Source organism: Chlorocebus sabaeus, chromosome 14, assembly GCF_047675955.1.
Source record: "Chlorocebus sabaeus isolate Y175 chromosome 14, mChlSab1.0.hap1, whole genome shotgun sequence".
NCBI classification, from domain to species: Eukaryota; Metazoa; Chordata; class Mammalia; order Primates; family Cercopithecidae; genus Chlorocebus; species Chlorocebus sabaeus.
In genome coordinates, this window is record NC_132917.1 from 30,676,752 (window position 1) to 30,695,631 (window position 18,880).

General features: G+C 49.6%; 1 protein-coding gene across 2 annotated transcripts in view; it reads right to left on the reverse strand.

Moving 5' to 3' along the window:
* GALNT14 (polypeptide N-acetylgalactosaminyltransferase 14) overlaps positions 1 to 18,880 on the reverse strand; it is a 235,662-nt gene that overhangs the window by 53,666 nt on the left and 163,116 nt on the right. For both annotated transcript variants that reach the window (XM_007971039.3, XM_038006749.2), the window contains exon 3: positions 2,416 to 2,514. In XM_007971039.3, coding sequence (XP_007969230.1) covers positions 2,416 to 2,514 — 99 coding nt within the window. The remainder of the gene's footprint in view (positions 1 to 2,415; positions 2,515 to 18,880) is intronic.

An 18,880-nucleotide genomic window follows, 5' to 3' on the forward strand; every position in this document is an offset into this window, starting at 1 on the left:
CATAGCCTCTTCTCTTTGATCAAGCACTTACTCCATGCCAGGCACAGTTCTCAGTCCTTTAGCCGAATTAACCCATAGCAACCCTATCAACCCTATGCACTAAGTAGGATTAGTATTCTCATTTCCTTGGTTAGGAAACTGAGCCACTGGGAGGTTAAGAGATGGATAAGATAAGCCCTTGCCCTAAAGGAGCTTACTGAAGGTTACAGGCCGGAAAAATGCAGCAAGTACTGCAGTAGTGATATGCAGAGAAGGGCCCAGAGGAAGCCCCTGATTGGTTGCATGTGTGTCACTGTGTCAGGGGATGGAGGCACCCGGCATCAGAGAGCTTCTTGCAGGATGGGCAGGGAGAGGCCGGCCTGGAAAGCGAGGGGCCTCTCTCAGATGCTAACGCTGTTCTCATGGAAACATCTGGCAGGCATGCCCAGTCATGACCAGTTTAGTAGCCACCATAGTGGTGGGGAAGGCAGAGGTTGCAGTTGGCCTGCTCCACGAACCCACCCTGGTGCCCCAGCAGATCACAGTGGCGGGGCTGTGGTCTGGCACTTCAGAACCAGCCACCTCCACTTCCCCGTGTGTCGTCTCAGCCTGGATGCCCCAGACGCTCTTCCCCTCACCACAGGAGACGCAGGAGAATTGGGCCTCCTCCATCCCTGTTGTCCCCACACTTAACCAGCCAGGCACTTTGTTATTGTTAATCTACCCTGAGACTACCGGTGACACCTGACAGTGACTTGGCACATTTTCTTGTCAAGAGCTGTTGCCTTGTTGGGAAATCAAGTTTGAATCAGGTGGCTCTTGGGGTGATTGCAGAAGCCAGGATGGGCACGTGGCTGGAGGAAGAAGCCAGCCTGTCATTGCCGAGGATGTCTTAACAGCAGACAGGGCTGTCCCCTTGGATGGGTGGAAGCACTGGGCTAAAAACTGTGTGTCTGGGAAGGTCCCTCCCTATGTCTCTAAGGGATTTGGTGACCCTGTACATGGACATTCATCATTCGTGACAGATGGAGCTGAAGATGTGGTGCCTTCCCTCAGGGTGACCCTACTGCAGGACTTACCTCCCAATCACCTAGAACTTCCCACTGCCCACAGCCATGCGGGGGTGGGAGAGACAGGAAAAGTGTGGCCTGCATGATGGAAACAGTAAGAGATTTTGCTGTTTGGTGCTCTCTGACCCATGTTTCATCATATTTCCTTCTTTGTGGCATCGGCACCAGCTGATGTGCTGCTCAGCAGGACAGGAAGGGTCTAATGAGCCGTGTGTCATGGGGACATGGAGGTACTGTGGGTTCTTGTTCAGCTGCGGGACATGGCTGTGGCACTCCTGGCCCTGAAGGATGCTGAATGCCACCACTGGGACTAGCCTCTCCCTGCTCAGGCTGCCAAGAAGGAGGACTCTGAGATCAGAGTGCAAGACCTGGAATCCTGACTCACTATCATTGGCTAGGTGACACGGGACCTTGATTTAGTATCTCCAATGTCAGTTTCCTCAGCTGTGAAGTGGGCGTGGCAGTGGCCTCCTCACCTCTGCAGCTGAGGTGCACAGAATATGTGTGCACAGGAGCTGGAGTGAGGGCGGCTGCTGTCATTGCCATCTGAGAGGTAGATGCTGCTGGTGGCCTGCGGGAGGGAGAGGAGGACAGATGACTTCCGGAGAGGAGGGTGGGTATGGGGGAAGGAGGGTGAAATAGCCAGAGTCTTTGGAGAATCTGGGGGAGGAATTCCTGGGTAAGTCTTCTGGGTGCAGTTCTACGTTCTGAGAGGAGTTCTGCTAGGGCCTGGCACTGGGACTTGGGCATATCAAAAACCCACACAGGCCAGAGGCCATTTGTAGCAGGATATACCTATTAGAGCAAGAACATGACCCAGAGGATGAGTGGACTGAAGCCCGAGGGCAACAGGGATGGAACTGCAGGTAGATGGTCAGGAAGGCAAGCCTTAGTGATTGCTGCAGGCCGTTCTGATTTGCATGGCCCCTGGCAAGTGTGTGGGAGGGCAGAGAGTCAGGGTGCTGGGTGCTGACCCCAGCCTGATGCTGGGGCTGGGGTGTGCACTCAGCCTCTCAGGGCCTCAGCCCGTTCCTCATTTGTGGAAGTCAGAGCCCCTGCTCTAGGGGCAGCCTGGCAGAGTGGGGAGGCCGAAGGCTCTGAGGTTGCTGCTTCTACTTACTCTCTTTGACCTTCTGCACATTACCTGACACCACAGGCGTCTGTCTTTCTATAAAATGAGATAATAACCTCCCTTACAGGAATGTGAGGAGTGACTGAGTGGACACATGTGACATATACAATAGTGCCTGGCATGTAGTTAGATGTATCTGGTGTTCCTAGGACAGGGCCGGGCACCTGGGGAGCAGACACACTGTCACCAATTGCTGGCCCAGAGCTGGCCAACGGACGAGCAAGGATGCCTCACCTGCGGATGGTCCTGAGCAGCGTGGAGCGGGCCTCATTGTGGAAGGTGATGATGATGCTAGTGGGTGGAAGGTCCGTGCAATACACCAGCAGCGTGCATCTAGGGAAGGAAAGGCACAGGACAAGTGAGACCTTCAGGGACAGAGCATATCTGCAGGGGTAGAACCAAAGGCATCTGGGTGGGCAGCGCTATGCCAGATGCTTGATATCTAGAGGGGCTTCCCCAACTGCAAAGCACTAGATGAGACCCCATGGCTTCACCGGGCCCTAAGAGGGGCTGGGGAGCTCCAAGAATAACTAAATCTGAATTTACTTCCACCTTGGGGGAACCTGGGCTTGGAGACAAATTGAGTTGATACACGGAAAATAAGTGTGGTGTTTCTTGCCTGCCTGAGCTAGCGTACGGTGGCTCCTGGTAGCTGCATGAACACAACCCCAAGTCTTCGGCTCTGCTCCCCACTCTGTGCCCTTTCAGCCCATCTGCCCACGCCACTGGCCAGTGGGTAGATTGCAGTCGGCAGAGGCTTCACTCTGTTCTGGGTTAACAGCTTCAGGCTACCATATTGTGCTGACGCCTGGCCCCTGCAACACACACCTAAATCTGGCACGTAAAAGAGGCAGAGCCCCAAACCCTGGTATGAGTGATAAAACCGCATCTTGAAAAGGCATTCACTTCCATGTATCCAGGATTATTTCCTATGACAATTACATCTGGGGTAATTTCAATTTAATACCTCGCTGCAAGTGAAAATTGTAGCCTGCAGCTTGAAAATTACTATAATAATGAAAATAAACCCGCCAAGTGAGGCTGGTGGCACCAGGGGCTATCACTGGGTAAATGCTTCCTCCTGTTTCTTGCTATTTCGGGGGATGTTCCATTATTGCAAGGGGCTGGGGGATATTAAAAGAGGAAGTAAATAACAGACTTTAGGGAGTCAAATATTTGCTTTTTTCATTTTCTATTTTTTTCCTGGACCTGGGGCTTTTAATGTAGGGTTCAGAGACCCAGGGATAGACTTCGAGGGACATGTGAGCCTCTGAAATTGTTTGCAAACTGTGTGTACAAATGTGCATTTTTTTTCCTGGAAAGATAGTTCATAATTTTCACTAGTCTCAAGAAAGTCTGTGGCCTAAAACATTTAAGATACTTAGTCCTAGGCTAATGGTCCTGATGTCATGTTGGCCTCTCAGATAACTCTAATCAGTTTTTTCTACAGGGGCATACACTGAAGGCTCATGGTGTTGGTCCAGAGAACTTATTTAGAAAAAGCCAGGTAGCTCTGTTCAGGACTCAAGCATGGGCTGGGTGTGGGTCATCTGGGAGGAGCCAAAAGTTAAGGAAGGAAGGCCCCAGGGGCAGAGATGGTGGAAAAGGTAAGTCTTGTCCTTCAAGCCTGTCCTCTTCGCCAGAGACAATTTCTCACCATGTCCTTTCTGCCCCACCTCCGAATTCACCCCTCCTCTCATGCCCATGGTCTCTCAGACAGCCCTTTTTTCTCAGAGGAGCATTGCAGCAGTTTCCTGACCTGACTTTCTGTCTTCAGCCTCTGCCCCTGCCAGTCATGTCCTGTCCACCACATAGCTCTGCCAGAGCTTCCTCTGGTTTGACTCCCTCCAGCAGTTCTTGATGTATGAAGTCCAAACTCCCTATCACAGCCTTCTAGACCCTTCAAAATCACAGTCTTGTATGCTGCCATGACTCTCCACCATGGCTCATGCTATTACCTCTGCATGGAGCCATATCCTTTCTCCTTCCTCTACCTGAGGACTCTTACTCAACCTTCAAGACCCAGAGCAAATGTCCCCTCTGCTGTGAAGGTGTTCCATACTCCCCCAAATAGGTAAGAACCTGTCCTTTGTGTTGCCATCATTCTGTACATAACTCTTTTCTAGCAGTTCTTTTGATGAGACTCTCCTCAATTTGTGAGTTCCTCCAGGGAAGGCCCATGGCCTTGTCCATCTTTACATCACTAGAACAGGATTTAAGTACACCAGTTGTCCACTGATGGAGAAAGGGAGAAAGTAAGTCAGGAAGTACGTTCCTAGGTCAGCTGAAGACAGCCTCTTCCAGCTTTCTAAGGTGTGACAGCCAGCCCCCCGGATGGCTGCCACTGATTTTACCAACTGGGTTTTATGTCTTTGTGTAGCCCCTGCCTCAATGAAGCAGGGCAGCTCATATGACCTATAGAATATGGTAGAAGTGACAGTGTGTGACTCACAAGGTTAAATCACAAAAACATTGCAGGCTCTGCCTTGGCCACTTGGAGGGAAGCCAGCTGCCATGCTGCGGGGACACTCGAGCGCCCTGTCTATGGAGAGATGTCCAGGTGGAGAGGAACTGTTGCCACCTGCTGAAGGCTGGCACCAACTTGCCAGCTATATGAATGAGCCACCTTGGAAGTGGGTCTGCAGCTCCAGTCAAGCCTTCAGATGACAGTGGTTACAGCAGACTTCCAACTGCAGTTCAATGAGGCTCCAAGCCAGAACCACCCAGCCAAGATGCTCTGAATTCCCGACCCACAGACACTGTGAAGATAATCAATGATTCTTGTTGTTTTACACCACAAAGTTTAATCAGGAGTGATTTGTTGTACATTAGATAACCAGTACAAAAAGGGAAGGAGAATGCGTTGAAACAGCTCCCAGTGAGAAGAGACCTTGGCCTTGCTTATCTTTGGACACAGACCTGACTCACTTAGGAGCGGAGGAGAGGGAGGGCATTGCTCGTAGGTGGTTGAGGCGGAACCAGGGTTGAGGGAGACCTGGAGGGAGTCTTAGTTGGCAGGTGGCAGGTCTGTGAGAGCATGGAGGGGCTTGGAGAGGCCCAGGCAGAGGGGAGGGAGCCAGCATGGTCAGCCCCAAGAGGAACAAGGCAGATGTCAGGGAGGAGGTCATGTCTAACAGAAGAAAACAAGTCACAGAGCTCGGCAGAGCCTCCTGGTGCCTCCATAAGAGACAGCGGAGGAAAAAGAGCCCAAGCAGAGCGACTCAGTAGGCTGCCACCATCAGGACAGGGTGTGTCCAATGGCCAGGCCTGAAGCTGCTCCAGGCTGCTGTGGTCCCTGCCATGGGGGAAGATGCTCGGAAACCCCTCATGGGGTTAGGACGAAGGCACTGCCTTGGGGATGCTTCCTCTTCCACATGCTGGGAGGCAGGGAGACCCCACACCCCAGCTTTTGCGGTGCAAGTTACTCAGGGGCAAGTTGGAGAGGGAGGGTGGTACTGAGAATTATCTCCTTAGAGAGCTTTTGAGGACAGGGGCCATTTGTCCTGCCTTGGAGGACCGGCTGAGGAGGCAGGTATATTGACCACAGTGACACAGATGCATGCACACACACAGCTATGCAGAGGCATAACTCTGCCTGGGGTGGCAAAGATGGCTTCATGGAGGAGGAGGTGCTGGATCTCATGGGGGTGAAGTAGGGAGGGACAGACAGAAATGGGGCACAGAATCCCAGTTATGGGCACAGATCTAGACCTGCAGACCATGTGAGGCAGTTCCCAGAATCCTGGGTTGGGGGATCAGGCTACCACTGGCCAGCTGTGGGACCATGAGCCAATCACCCACCTCTCCAGCTTTCCATCTGCTCCTCTGTAACACAGAATGGACCCAAGGCTCTCTTGCTAAACGCTCTCACAGCATCAGCTGTCAGAAGCTCTGACTGTAGCCAACATTCAATACGCATGTTTAATTTGAATGGAATGTCACAAATGCCATTTTGTAACTGAGGCTCAATTGTCAATGGGCATCCGATGATACTTTCCCAAGCCTCAGTTTCTTCATCTGGAAAATGGAGATAACAATTCTGGAAGATTTTTTCTCTCAGACTATTATTATGTTAGGTGATTACAGATGCTTGACAGATAGTAACTATTATTATTTTTAGCATCAGCCCAAATCTGCAGACGACTGCCTGCTGGGTGGAGCCAGATCTCACAGGGGCTGGAAAGGCATCTTTGGTGAGGGGTTCTGTCATGTCCCTCAAGCAGGTAAGGGGCACTGAGAGGCAAGAGGAGGAGGAGAGATCAAAGAATGCAGTGTCAATGTGAGTGAAAAGAACCTGGGCTCTGATGCCTGGATTTGAGTCTGGACATGTCGAGAACAGGCTGTGTGCCCTTGGACACGTCATTTACCCTCTCTGAGCTTCAAGATTGTTCCCTGTAAAATGAGGATAAATACACATTTTTGTTGTGAAGACTGCAGATGATGCATGTGAGCTCCTGGTGTTTAAAGGGTGCTGAGGAAATGGTAGCTAGAATTGCTAGCATCACGCCCAGAGAGTGGCTGAGCCGGCCTGCATGCCAGGTTCAGTTCATTGACTAGAATCACAAGCTCATGGTTTAGAAAAGGAAAGGACCATGGAGACGACACTGTTTAACCTCCTAAACTGGGTCCACCTTACTGACACAGCGGGCGTGGGCTGGAGCCTGAGCCGTTGTCCTCCTGGTCTCTGAGACCCCGAGCCTCTGTCCCTGCAGAGTAAAGAACAGGGCTATACCCTACGAGCTCCTCCAGCACGCACAAGCCCAGGGAGAGCAGGTAGTGTGGCGCCATCCCATACCTCACAGGCTCGAACAGCTTCACAGGACCCCCCTCCTGCCCCTGCTCACAGCTCAGGAGCCTGGACTCTCCCCTTGCCTCAGGTGACCCTGACAACCGCCCCCACTCCACAGATGAGCCGAACTAAGGCTCAGAATCTCGCTCAAGGTGGCACACCTGGTGAGTAACTGGGGTGAGGGAAATCCACATCTTATGACTCCTAATCTGGTGCTCGTCCCTACAGTCTCCCTGTGAACTTGCCGGGGCTAAAGGCATCTGCCTTGGAGCCCTACACATGAGTCGTCTGTGGTCCAAGGACCAAGGGATGAGCATGGGGATGGGCAGCAACAAGGTTGAGAGTCCGAGAAAAAAATCCAGAGAGCCGGACATGGTGAGGAGAGTTGGCCCAGAGAGCAGGGTTTCTGTGGGAGAGATCTAAAAGATTAATCAAACAGTGAGATCTATTAGGGGCATGAAGGAATGGAAAACCCTGCCAACATCGAGCTCTGGCGCCGGCAGACAGACGAGAAAGTATGTTGATAATTTATTAAAGACGCGGTGTTTTACTGGAAGAAGAGCCAGTGAGCAGGAAAGATTGGGGGTGGGGTGGGAGACACTGTAGAGTCTCCATGAGCCAGGAGGAGACTCCGGTCTCAGCCTCACCTCCTGGGGAAACAGACTCCCGGGGTCTCTAGACCCGATGGCCACAGCAGCACATGATGAAGGCATGCTTCTCTGAGCTGATCGCTGACATGCCGTTTCTTTCTCTTCTATTTTTAATGAATGACTCAGCGAAGACTCTCTATTTCCCCCAACTTAAACTGGGGCTCCAAGGGCTTCCTGGACTGCCAACCTCTGGAGCATTCAGTGCCACTTACTGTCCGAAAATGCTTCCAGGGCGGTGCTCTGAGATGTTAATCCCAGGGTCTAGGGAAGAGTGACCCCTCTTGCCTCTGCACAGTCACTGCCTCCTGCTCACCCCACAACACCCTCCACCCTGCATCTGAATATGTGACAAGTTGGCATGTCAGAAACATGCTCAGTGATGGTCGCTGTCAGTCATCACAGTCATGTCATGATGCGTTCGATGCCTTTTATTTTATCCCACAAGCTCGTTACATCCTGGCAGCAGCCTATAACAGAGAGCCTGACGATGATCATCGTCACGCCCGTTTCATCGATGAGCAGTCAGAGCTCCCAGTGCTTCCGTGGCTTGCCTGCCAGGGCCAGGACCCAAGCCCTGGGACACCCAGACACACGCTTTTCCTCCTGTGGCATGCTGCCTTGGTGGGAGAAAAGACTTGGTCATAAATTAGAAACATTCAAGATTTTATTCTCCAGCATGAAACCAGGAGGGAGTGATGGAGAGGCAGATCCACTAACTCTGAAGCAGAGTGGAGAGCATAATTATTATTACTGAAATGTCGGTGCCAAACAGAAGCTGCTCTGGCTTCTCTGGAATTGACAACAGCTCTGAATCCTAAAGGTGGGCTCTGGCATCCCAGACGGGAGTCTGAAGACAGTTAGAGAATGGGAAAAGGTCAGGCAACTACACAGCACAATGAAACAGAAATCAAACAGGCCTGGCGTGAGACACACTGGGACTGAACCTTCGCTGCTTGGAGTTCCCAGTTTACAGTGATGATGGTATCCACCTCCTGGAAAGCTGTTAAACTACTGCTCATTGAACCCTTCCCAACAGGCACCATACAGAGCACCTCACATCTTTACTGCTCACAGTAACTCTATGAGGCTGCTACTGGTTTACAGATTCACTAATGAGGAAACTGAGGCACAGAAAGGCTAAGGAACTCACTCCGACTAGCGAAGGGAATTTGAATCAGGCCTGCTGGACCCAGCGTCCTTGTCACATGTTGTAATACCTCTGTACCAGGACTGTTCCAGCTGTGACCCAGGTCTATTCTGTGGCCTTGTACACTGTGTATACTCACGTACCCACTCTTGAATGACCACCCGAAGAGGCAGTTTCTACTGAGCTCTGGAAACCAGCAGGTGCAGTGACCTGTCCAGGAGGGAGGGACTGGCTGCTGCTCCTCGGTAACAGGAAGATGGGAAACCGCTGGCTGGGCTGCCACAGGCACATCCTAGCCAGGGACTTCCACTGCAGTCTGACCAGGTGGGTGAAGATGTGACCTCAGCAAGGCACTGGGTGAGGTGGTTCATGCACGTCTATTACTAAACAAAAAGCTATGTTGATCTAACTAGAAATAAGGATTTCCTCCCAAGTCCTGCACTTGCAGCACACATTGCAGAGGTCAGACCCAGACAGAGAAAATGAATGGGTCATTTTCATCATGTTCCATTTCCCTAATTTCCAGGGCCAGAAAGGCGAAGAGAGACACAAGCATAAGACATAAAGTGGGAATGGGACCAACTTCCTGGGAGAGAGCTCTCTGTCCCCAAGGAGGTGACAATCTATGGATCCCAGTTGCAGGTGGCGTGGGCACATCTTTCCCTCCCCCACATCCCTCTGTCACTCCATCACCAGTGCTAGCACAGATGGCTTCATGGACAATGGTTCATCCCTTCCTTTCCTCACCACCAGCCCCAACGCAGAGCCAATGTGTGTGAGGAAGAAAGAATGAGAGGAGAAAAGCTCTTGGCCAAATGACCTTTCCAGAATGTCAGTTCTCTCAGGACTCAGGGCAGTGATCTTGCTACTGGCTTTTAGAATCACAGATTTCATTTTTAGATCTGAGAACATCTAACACCTCCCCAGCTCAGATCTATGTAAGGAAGCCTGCTCTCAGCTATGAGGAAAAATATAAAATGCCGAATCTGTGGCTGGCCCCTTGGTTCAAACTGAACTCTTTAGAAGAGAAAAATGCAAGCAGTATAAAAAGCATGACAACTGTAAAATCAAAAATTCCTTTTAATCACATTTCATGGGCAACACTGATACACTGTAAAGGCATGAAATTTTTATTTCATGTCAATTTTGCTGGGATTTCACATGCAGATTAATTTGTTCATTCACATAAACATATACTGCTCTTACTTCTTGCCTCAATAGCCACCCTCACTTTGGTTACAGAAATCCTGTGTTTCAGAAAAGACACTTAACATAACAGTGAGATATGCTATTCCACTATATCGCCACCTTTGAATTGCTGAACGTGTTATTAATTCTAGTGGTCTAGGAAGGGAATAAGTGGGTCAGAACAGAGAAGTGAACTGCTTAGGAACTTGGTTGGGTGCTCTGGTGGGCAGCTTTCAAAGAGTTACCAGTGTCTACCTCCTTTAACCTCTAACTCTAACCCTGATGAGCATCTTCTCTTGACCCCATGAGATGACCTTGTCATTCCTCTGCTTCCCACACCTCAGCCAAGCCTGCTGACCCTCCTGAGTTCCACAGCTCACTATGCACTATGTGCCAAAACCACAAGATATTCTCTAATCCTGCCTCTTTCTGCCCCAGACCCAATGTAATCAAATGTAGTCTTGGGCATTTGTCTTATTTATCTCTCCATCTGGCTGTTTCTCTCCATTTCCATTCTGTCTTTTCTAGATTACTGCAGCAACTTCCTCTCTGGCTGTATCCCTTTTCAATCTACCCTGCATGCTGCAGCTAGAATGATCTTCTAGAAGATCATCCAGAACTGCGTCTTTAACATCTTTCAATGCTGCCTAACTGCTCACAAAATCAAATCAAGACTCTTAATCGTGGCTCGCCATCCTTAGTGGCCTGGCACCACTTCTGATTCCTGCCCTCTGCACTCTCAAAGTTCTAGCCACATTCCACTTCATTTGCTCTTTGTCACCTCTGGAACTTTGCAGGTGCTATCTCTCTCCTATATATCTGAAATGCACTCTCCTCGCTTCCAAGGCCTGGCTATTTTTTCCTCTTCTAATCTTGGCTTGGAAGTTACTTCCCCTGGGAAGCATTTCAATCTCCCAAGGCTTTTCCAATGTGCCTCTCTAGGACCCTGTGTTCACCCCATTGCTGTAATTTATTACCAAGCACTGTGAAATTACTTTTCTGTCTCCTCTACTGACTGTTGCTACCGTGAAGGAAAGGACTTATTTGTAGTTGTAACCTCAGTACCCAGGATGGTGACTAAACATACTAGACATACGATAAATGTCTGAAGAATGAGTGGAGGGATAAGTGAAGGTGGGAGGCAGGTTAGGCTTACACGGGGTCAAGCCGGAGAGGAAAATGTCCTTTGCCAAGCTATGGGTGACACCCTAACAGGGAGCTCCAGAGCAGTAAAAGCTAAGCAAAGGCCAAGGTCAGTGATACAGCAAAGAGAGACCAAAGAAGTTGCCCAAACTGAAGAAGAGTCTGGAAGCTGAAGTATGGAGCCATGAGTCGGGGAGGGGGCTGGTGATAAGAAGCCTTGGGCTAAGGGTGTCCTGGGGAATATCAGGTGGCATCTGGTGTCTGTGGAGAGGTCTCAAGTTTTGTCTGTCATGCTGGAAATACTCAACTGTGTTTAAAAGGCTGGGATGTCCTTGTTTACCAAAGTTCCAAGAATGATGAACAATGCCAATGATGAAGCAAGAGGGGAAAGACTGAAGCCTTCGACAGAATGGCCCAGACACCCTCTTCTCCTAGACATGCATTATCCAGTAGGGCAGCCACGAGCCACACACAGTTACTGAACACTGGAAATGTGTCTGGTCTGAATGGAGATATACTGTAAATGTAAAATATGCCCAAGATTTCAAGCACTTAGTATGAAAAAAAGTGAAATATTTTACTTATATTTTTTACATTGATCACATGTCAAAATGTTAGTATCTAGATACATTGGAGTAAATCAAATATATTACTAAAATTAATTTCACTTCTTTTACCTTTTTAAATGTGACTACTGGAAAATTTTAAATAATATGTGGCTCACATCTATTTCTATTGGACATCATTGTCCTAAGTTGTCCCTGAACTTTAATTGGTATATAATACAAATTAAAATTTCAACGTTAGTGCCAGATAATTGTTTCTAGGTCTTGGTTTTCTGGTATGAGTAAAGTAAAATAAAAACATTATAGAGACAATAATTAGGTTCATGACATTTTACTTTGTGGGAAAGTATATATTTTTAAAATCCCATCATTTACCATCACCATCATTTCAAAAAGAAACAGTACTTAAACACCAGAAAAGGCCACAATCTCAAAATAATTAATAGCTCTTTCAATTGTAAATGTAGCTTTAAGAAAATCTCTCTCCTATCTCCTCTCTTCCCCAATTCCATAGATCACACCTGCATTCATTTACCAACTGGCATCTGAAAGAACTGTTTAAGGGTCTGTTCCACTGAATTATGACAAGCCTTTGACCACCCTCAGCAAAAAACATAATTACTGAACACAGAAGGCTGGACATCTCCCACTCTTTGTTCTGGAACCAGCAGATCCATCTCAGTTCTCAGCGCGCTCAGGATAGCAAGCTGACAGGGTTTTTCAATCTCTGGCCCCAATCTACCTCATCAAGCAGTTCTGCTGCCTGTGCTGACTCATGCAATCCGGGCTCAGAAGGACCACCTGACTTAAAGAATGTAGACTCCTCTGGCTGCATTTAGAGACCTCCTAGAAATGACCATTACTCCAATGCACCAGGATCCTTCTGTTTTTCCAAACAACTAATCTTGATCTTTTACACTGCCTAGCCCCTTCCAAGTGAGTGGAACCCTGAGCTTTGGTGGAAACCCTGAGGCAAGCGGCAGCTTCTGCTCTCCAGGAAGATCAGCAGATCTATGGAGGCTGCAAAGAGGTTTCTCTTGGAACACTGCCAGGACCTGTGTTAGCCGGTACCAAGTACCACCCAGATAGCAGCTGTGTGTGCATGTGCATGTCTGTGTGTGTGCAAAGAAGAATCTTCTCAAAAGGCAAATGCGGAGCCTAGCTGGGACAGAAAGTGCGGAGTTGGGCCAAGACTTATTTTTGAAACGTTTCCTAAAAAAGATACCTTGGTGTCTGGGACCAGAGCTCCTTCATGTCTTATTTTAGCCCTGCTCAAATCACATCATACAACAGTAATAATAGATGACACAATTGAATCCTCACTCTGTCTCAGGTATTCTTTCCAGAGCTTTCAGCCTGCACAGTAACTCCCCGAGGTGGGTGCTGCAATTCTTCCTCTCATGGTGGTGGAGAGGGCAAGTCACAGTCAGCGAGTGGTGGGGCCTCAACATAAACCCAGATGGTCTGGCTCCCCAGTCGGTGCCCTCACGAGCTCTACGAGAATGCCCTGTGAAGATTATCCAGACTCACTGCCTCTGAAACCTTTATTCCATATTGGCTTTTCTTTTTTTTTTTTTTTGAGACAGGGTCTCACTCTGTTGCCCAGGCTGGAGAGCAGTGGCACTGCAATCTCGGCTCACTGCAACCTCTGCCTCCCGCGTTCAAGCGATTCTCATGCCTCAGCCTCCAGAGTAGTTGGGACTACAGGCACGCGCCACTATGCCCAGCTAAGTTTTTTGTATTTTTAGTAGAGACAGCGTTTCACCATGTTGGCCAGGCTGGTCTCAAACTCCTGACCTCAGGTGATCCACCCACCTTGGCCTCCCAGAGGGCTGGAGTTACAGGCGTGAGCCACCATACCCAGCCCTTCTGTCTTTTATCTTGAATGCTGCATGCTAAAGATTCTGGAAAGATGGAAAATCATGGGTCTGGGTCATCCCTCAGTTGCTAAAGCATAGTATCTCCCCTTGATATTCCTAGAGCTATTTCTTGATATTTCTCAGACTTTCCACCTAAAGGATCAGAGAAGCATCATTCCCTCCTTTCACCTGAAAGGGGAACGTTCCTCCAATTGCAACAGCTATAAAGAGCAAAGGTAAGGCCCACAGCCAAGGAACTCCAGGAATATGCCAGACTCAGCACCCTGAGCTCAGGAATGGTCTGAGGGCCAGCGGTCTATGCCTCTTCCCCAGGGGACTCACATCCGTGTGCCATTCTGGTCTGAAGCAGGGAGGGAAAAAGCAAAGGCTTCCCATACCTTCCTGCACCTTCCTACAGTCAATCCACCCCTGAGCCAATCCTGCAGTCAAATCTGCCTCTTTTTTATATCCTCAAGCCTGATCTACACCCCCTAGTTTGTCCTCCTGCAACAGCTGCCTGACTATTCTTCCCACCTGTGAAGAATCACTTCCAACCACTCCTCCCACCCTCTCCACAGCCCTTCTCTGTTCCATCTTCCTAACACACTGCTCCTGTAGGAGCCTCCCCCAACCTTCAGAGCCACCTGGAGTTAAAACTTCACCAGCATCCCAAGGCCTCCATCCTTGTGTTAGCTCTTCAGCACCCTGCCCCCATGTTCCCTTGCAGGAGCCTCCTGGCCCTGCTAAACCAGCCCAGTCACTGCCCTTGACTGTACCTGAGTCACAACCTCCACAAACCTCCCTAGATTCTGTTACCTTCCCTCCTCCAGCTGCCCAAACTGTCACTGTTCTGCAGTTTCGCTGAAATCACTTCCTCCACCACACTCCACGTGGCCTCCTGGTATGACTGTTCCCCTGTCTAAATCACTGTACCATCTTCCTAGGTAACTGCTGCCTTCTTGCAGGCAGGGGCCACTTTTCCACTTCTTTAAATTCCTATGGACAAGTTATTCAAGCTACTGGAGTCAGTTTCTTCATCTCTAAAACCAGGGTCATAGCAAAGTTGTGAGGCTGAACCGAGAGAACATATATATGGTGCCTCCCACACATCAAGGGAATGGTATGATCAATACGTGTTTGCCAATTGCGGCGCTGGATTTATGTGTGAACACGGAGAATTCTTTGCTGAGCGAGGATGGTTTTAAATTTCCTGTGGTTTGATTTTCTCCCTCTGTTCTGAGGATTCACTCGCTCACCTGCACCTGCACTCCCAATCCCTGATATTCTCAGTAGCTTGAGAAGGAATCACGAGGTGCTCTTCAGGCCCCTATTCACTCAGCTGATACTGATGGACACCGTGCTAGGCTTGGGAGATGCAAAGATAAGTCACCGTGCTAGGCTTGGGAGATGCAAAGATAAGTCACCGTGCTAGGCTTGGGAGATGCAAAGATAAGTCAACATCCCTGCCCTAGCTGCTCAGGGGCTTGGAAGGGAGATAGACAGTAAGATGTCTGCAATGCACAGCAACGGGTGCTGCTCAGGGTGAGCATGGAGGACAGAGGGGCTGCCAAACTCAGTCCGAGAGGCAAGCGGTCTTCCCGAAGAGGAGACCCTCCACACAGACTCCCAAAACACAAAAGGGCATCCTGAACAGAGAAAGCAGCAATGATGAGGAGGCCTGAATCCTCACAGCACAGTCGGCACAGGCCATGGCCTGATGGGGGTGGCCTTGGCTTCAGGGTGGGGGTGGAGACAGGCGCCCTGTGCCCACAGCATGTGAAGAGTTTCAGGTGAGGAGTGATCCTTCTGCATTTAGAAAGCCAGAGCCAATGAGGAGGGCAGCTGGGGCCTACCGCAGTCACCCAGGTGAGAGGGGGCAGTGGCTGAGTTTGGCAGCAAGATATCTTACGGAGCAAGAGATATATCAGAAGAGACCACAAAATGAGGGTGGGGGGAGAGCAGGATGATGCTACAGATCACGGCTTGGGTGAAAGTCTGAAGGGTGGTGGCACCGGCCTGAGATGAAGCAGACGGGAGCAAAGAGGGTGCTTGCTATCTTGAGAGGCAGGGCAGGCAGGTGTGGCACAAGGAATACATGATGCGACCTTATGAGGAATCGAGGAGGAGAGACAGGGAGGAGCAGGGAGGCAGAAGACTCAACCACCAGGCCTGCTCTGGCCAGGCCACAGTTATCATGAGGGTCAGACAGGTCAGGAGGGGAGAGCAGTCTGGATAATACAATAAAGTTTCCATGGAGATCAGGGGTTCCTCTTGTTGCCTCAGGGACAGCAAAGATAAGCTCAAGGACATTTACTGATCTTGCCCCTCACTAGCCCAGTGGGACCCTCACTGCTCTGTGATCCACAGGGTCCCCAGCTGGGTCCTACTTCCATCACATCCTACGGTCTCCGCTTACTTTGCCAGCTGCCTAGGGCCTCATGTGGCCCTCAGCGCTCCATCCCGCATCTACCACCCTCGGCTCAGAGGTCTCCCTCCCACAGCAGCCCCCACCCAGCTGTCATCTCTCCTGCTCTTTTCATCTCTTGTCAAACACATTTTGCAGTTGCTGACCCCTGGCTCTAAATCACTCCCTCTGCTGGCCTTGGCTTCCATCCCCAGTATCGTGCAAGCACAAATTTTACCAGATGTGACATTGTAGTCGCCTCTTTGCTAATTTTGCTTTCCAGTTTTTAAAGTAAGTCTGACATTCAGGCAAATGGGACGTTCAGCACCAGGAGCCAAGGCTGAGGCCCAGAGCTCTCCAAGGACTTCCCTGCCTACATGCCCTGCACCCAGCCCACCTTGTTCTCAGCTCCACTGTGATTCACATGAGCCACAGCACCCCGACTCAGAGCTGGGGAGCAGGGTGCAGAGCCAGGACCTCTCCACATTCATCCATGTCACCCATTTTTCCACCCCTGGACCTGTTACCTGTCTGCCCTGCCTTCCAGACCTGCTTTGGCTCACAGCTGCGGAGCAGTGGGAAAGATGATGAAGCCAGAACTATTGCTGGTCCTGATGACCCCTCTTGCCTGGGTGACTGCGGCAGGCCCCAGCTGCCCTCCTGATGCCAGTACTAACTTGACTACTCAGGCCCACAGCTAGCAAACAGTCACCAAGTGCTTACTAGAGGTTAAAGATGAGGCTCGGCATTTGACATCAATCATTTCACCTCACCCTGAGGGCCATTATTATTCCCATTTTACAGATGAAGAAATGGAGTCTCTAGGAGTTTGAGTAACTCACCCATGGTCCAGGTAGTAAGTGACAGAGATGTTGTATGTCAAAGTTCACAGCACTAGGAGACCTAGCCCAGCCACTTAGTCAACCAGTTATGTTGCCTGGGTCTCAGCTTCCTTCTCTGTGAAATGGCAATGACCTCTTCACCCAAAGGGCTACCGAGGACATGAGAAAGAGATGGGAAAGCACTTTGTGAAGTCCTATAGAAATACAAGGCATGGGCCGGGCACGGTGGCTCAAGCCTGTAATCCCAGCACTCTGGGAGGCCGAGGCGGGCAGATCACCTGAGGTCAGGAGTTCGAGACCAGCCTGGCCAACATGGTGACACCCCATCTCTACTAAAAATACAAAAATTAGCTGGGCTTGATGACAGGTGTCTAAAATCCCAGCTACTCAGGAGGCTGAGGCAGGAAAACTGCTTGAACCTGGCGGGGTGGAGGTTGCAGTGAGCTGAGATCAGGCCACTTCACTCCAGGCTGGGAGAAAGAAATAAAAGGCATGAAGAGTCTTACTCTAAGGGCTTCCTGCATGGTTCATCCTCTCCTGTAGGAATTGGCCCAGGACCTTGGTCCCGGCACAGAGCCTCCTTGAAATTTCCTCAGGCCAATCCTACCAGCCCTGCTTCTTCCTGGCAGTAGAGGCACATGTGTTATATCATAAGAGCCAGTGGGTCTTTGAAGCACTTGGGGGCAAATGGTAATGGAACTTGACAGTGATCCAGGTTTTAAAGAGAAGACATCTGTGTGTTCCAGCTCCTTATTCTAGACTGAAAAATGTGGGCAGGTCACCAATGTTTGCAGTCAAGCTGCCTTCTACATGATGTGCCAACTCCAGGAGCAAGCAGCTCTGCTATTGCTGTGTTTAATAGGTCTGGGGCTTTCAGATAAGTGAGAAGACATGTCAAACCAGCCTACATGTGCACCTCAGGCTGGGAGAGGTCTGGTGACCTGCACTGTGTGGAAGGCATGAGAGGGTGGAGAAAGCCCGCATGAAGAAATGGACAAGGTGGCAATAAAAAGGGCTCTGATGCTCTGCAGGGCCCTGGAGTCCTGTTAGGAAGGGAAGTATGTGAGTTGGAAAGAGCGATCCAGGGCAGGGGGAGGGGCGGCACTGCCGAGCAGGAGGGCTTCATGTTTCTGGAAATAGCGTCCAACTTACTTAGTTCCTAAGCCAGTTCCTGCATGCTCTTACTGGCAGAAGTCTTTTCAAACCAGCAGACAGAGCTGGAAATGACCTTAATAAGTGTCTCCGGCTTACTTCTCTCATCTTACGTGGGAGGAAACAGACACCCAGAGAGCTGAAGGCATTGTTGGGCAGTATCTTAGAAAGGGTATGCATCCTCTCAGGCTCAGGCCAGTTATTTTTTCCCCTTACTTTATCATGCTGCCTCAAAATACTGGACAAAATGGCAAAAAAAAAAAAAAACCAGAAGAAAGGCAGGTTACTGAGGGGGGACTGAGAACCAGGCCCTCTGTGCTTGCTTCTTGAGCAAAAGGCATAGACAGATGCAGAGAGAAGGGGCACAATGCTTGCTCGGGCATGCAAATGGTTCAGAAACAGGAAAATGTGTGCCACTTCATTGATCAGCAGGGAGAGGCAAATTTAAACCACAATAAGACACCACTACTCAGCCTCCCAGTAGGCAAAAATGAAAGGGACAGACGATAGCAAGTGATTGATAATGAGGACTTGGAGCAACAGGGACTCTGCTATAAGCACTTCATTAAATATTTAATGATATCTACAAAAGCTTCTAGGGATACAGCCTACAGAAACACATATGCCTGTTCACCAAAAGACAAGTAGAAGCTTAATCATAGGAGCTCTAGTCATAAAAGCCAAGCTAGAAAAACCCCAAAGGAGCATTGATAGTTGAGTAGATATAGAAATTGTAATATATTCATATAAAGGAATACTACACAGCAGTGAGAATGAACAAACTGTGTCTTGCAAAATGTGGCTGAGTTTCATGCACAGAACTTTGAGGGAAGCCAGATACACAAGAGTATATACTGTGTAATCCCATTTACATAAAGTTCAAAACCAAGTAACATTAATCTACAGCTTTTGAGGACAAGGTAGCCATGAAGGATTCTGATGGGGCACAGGCAAAAGAG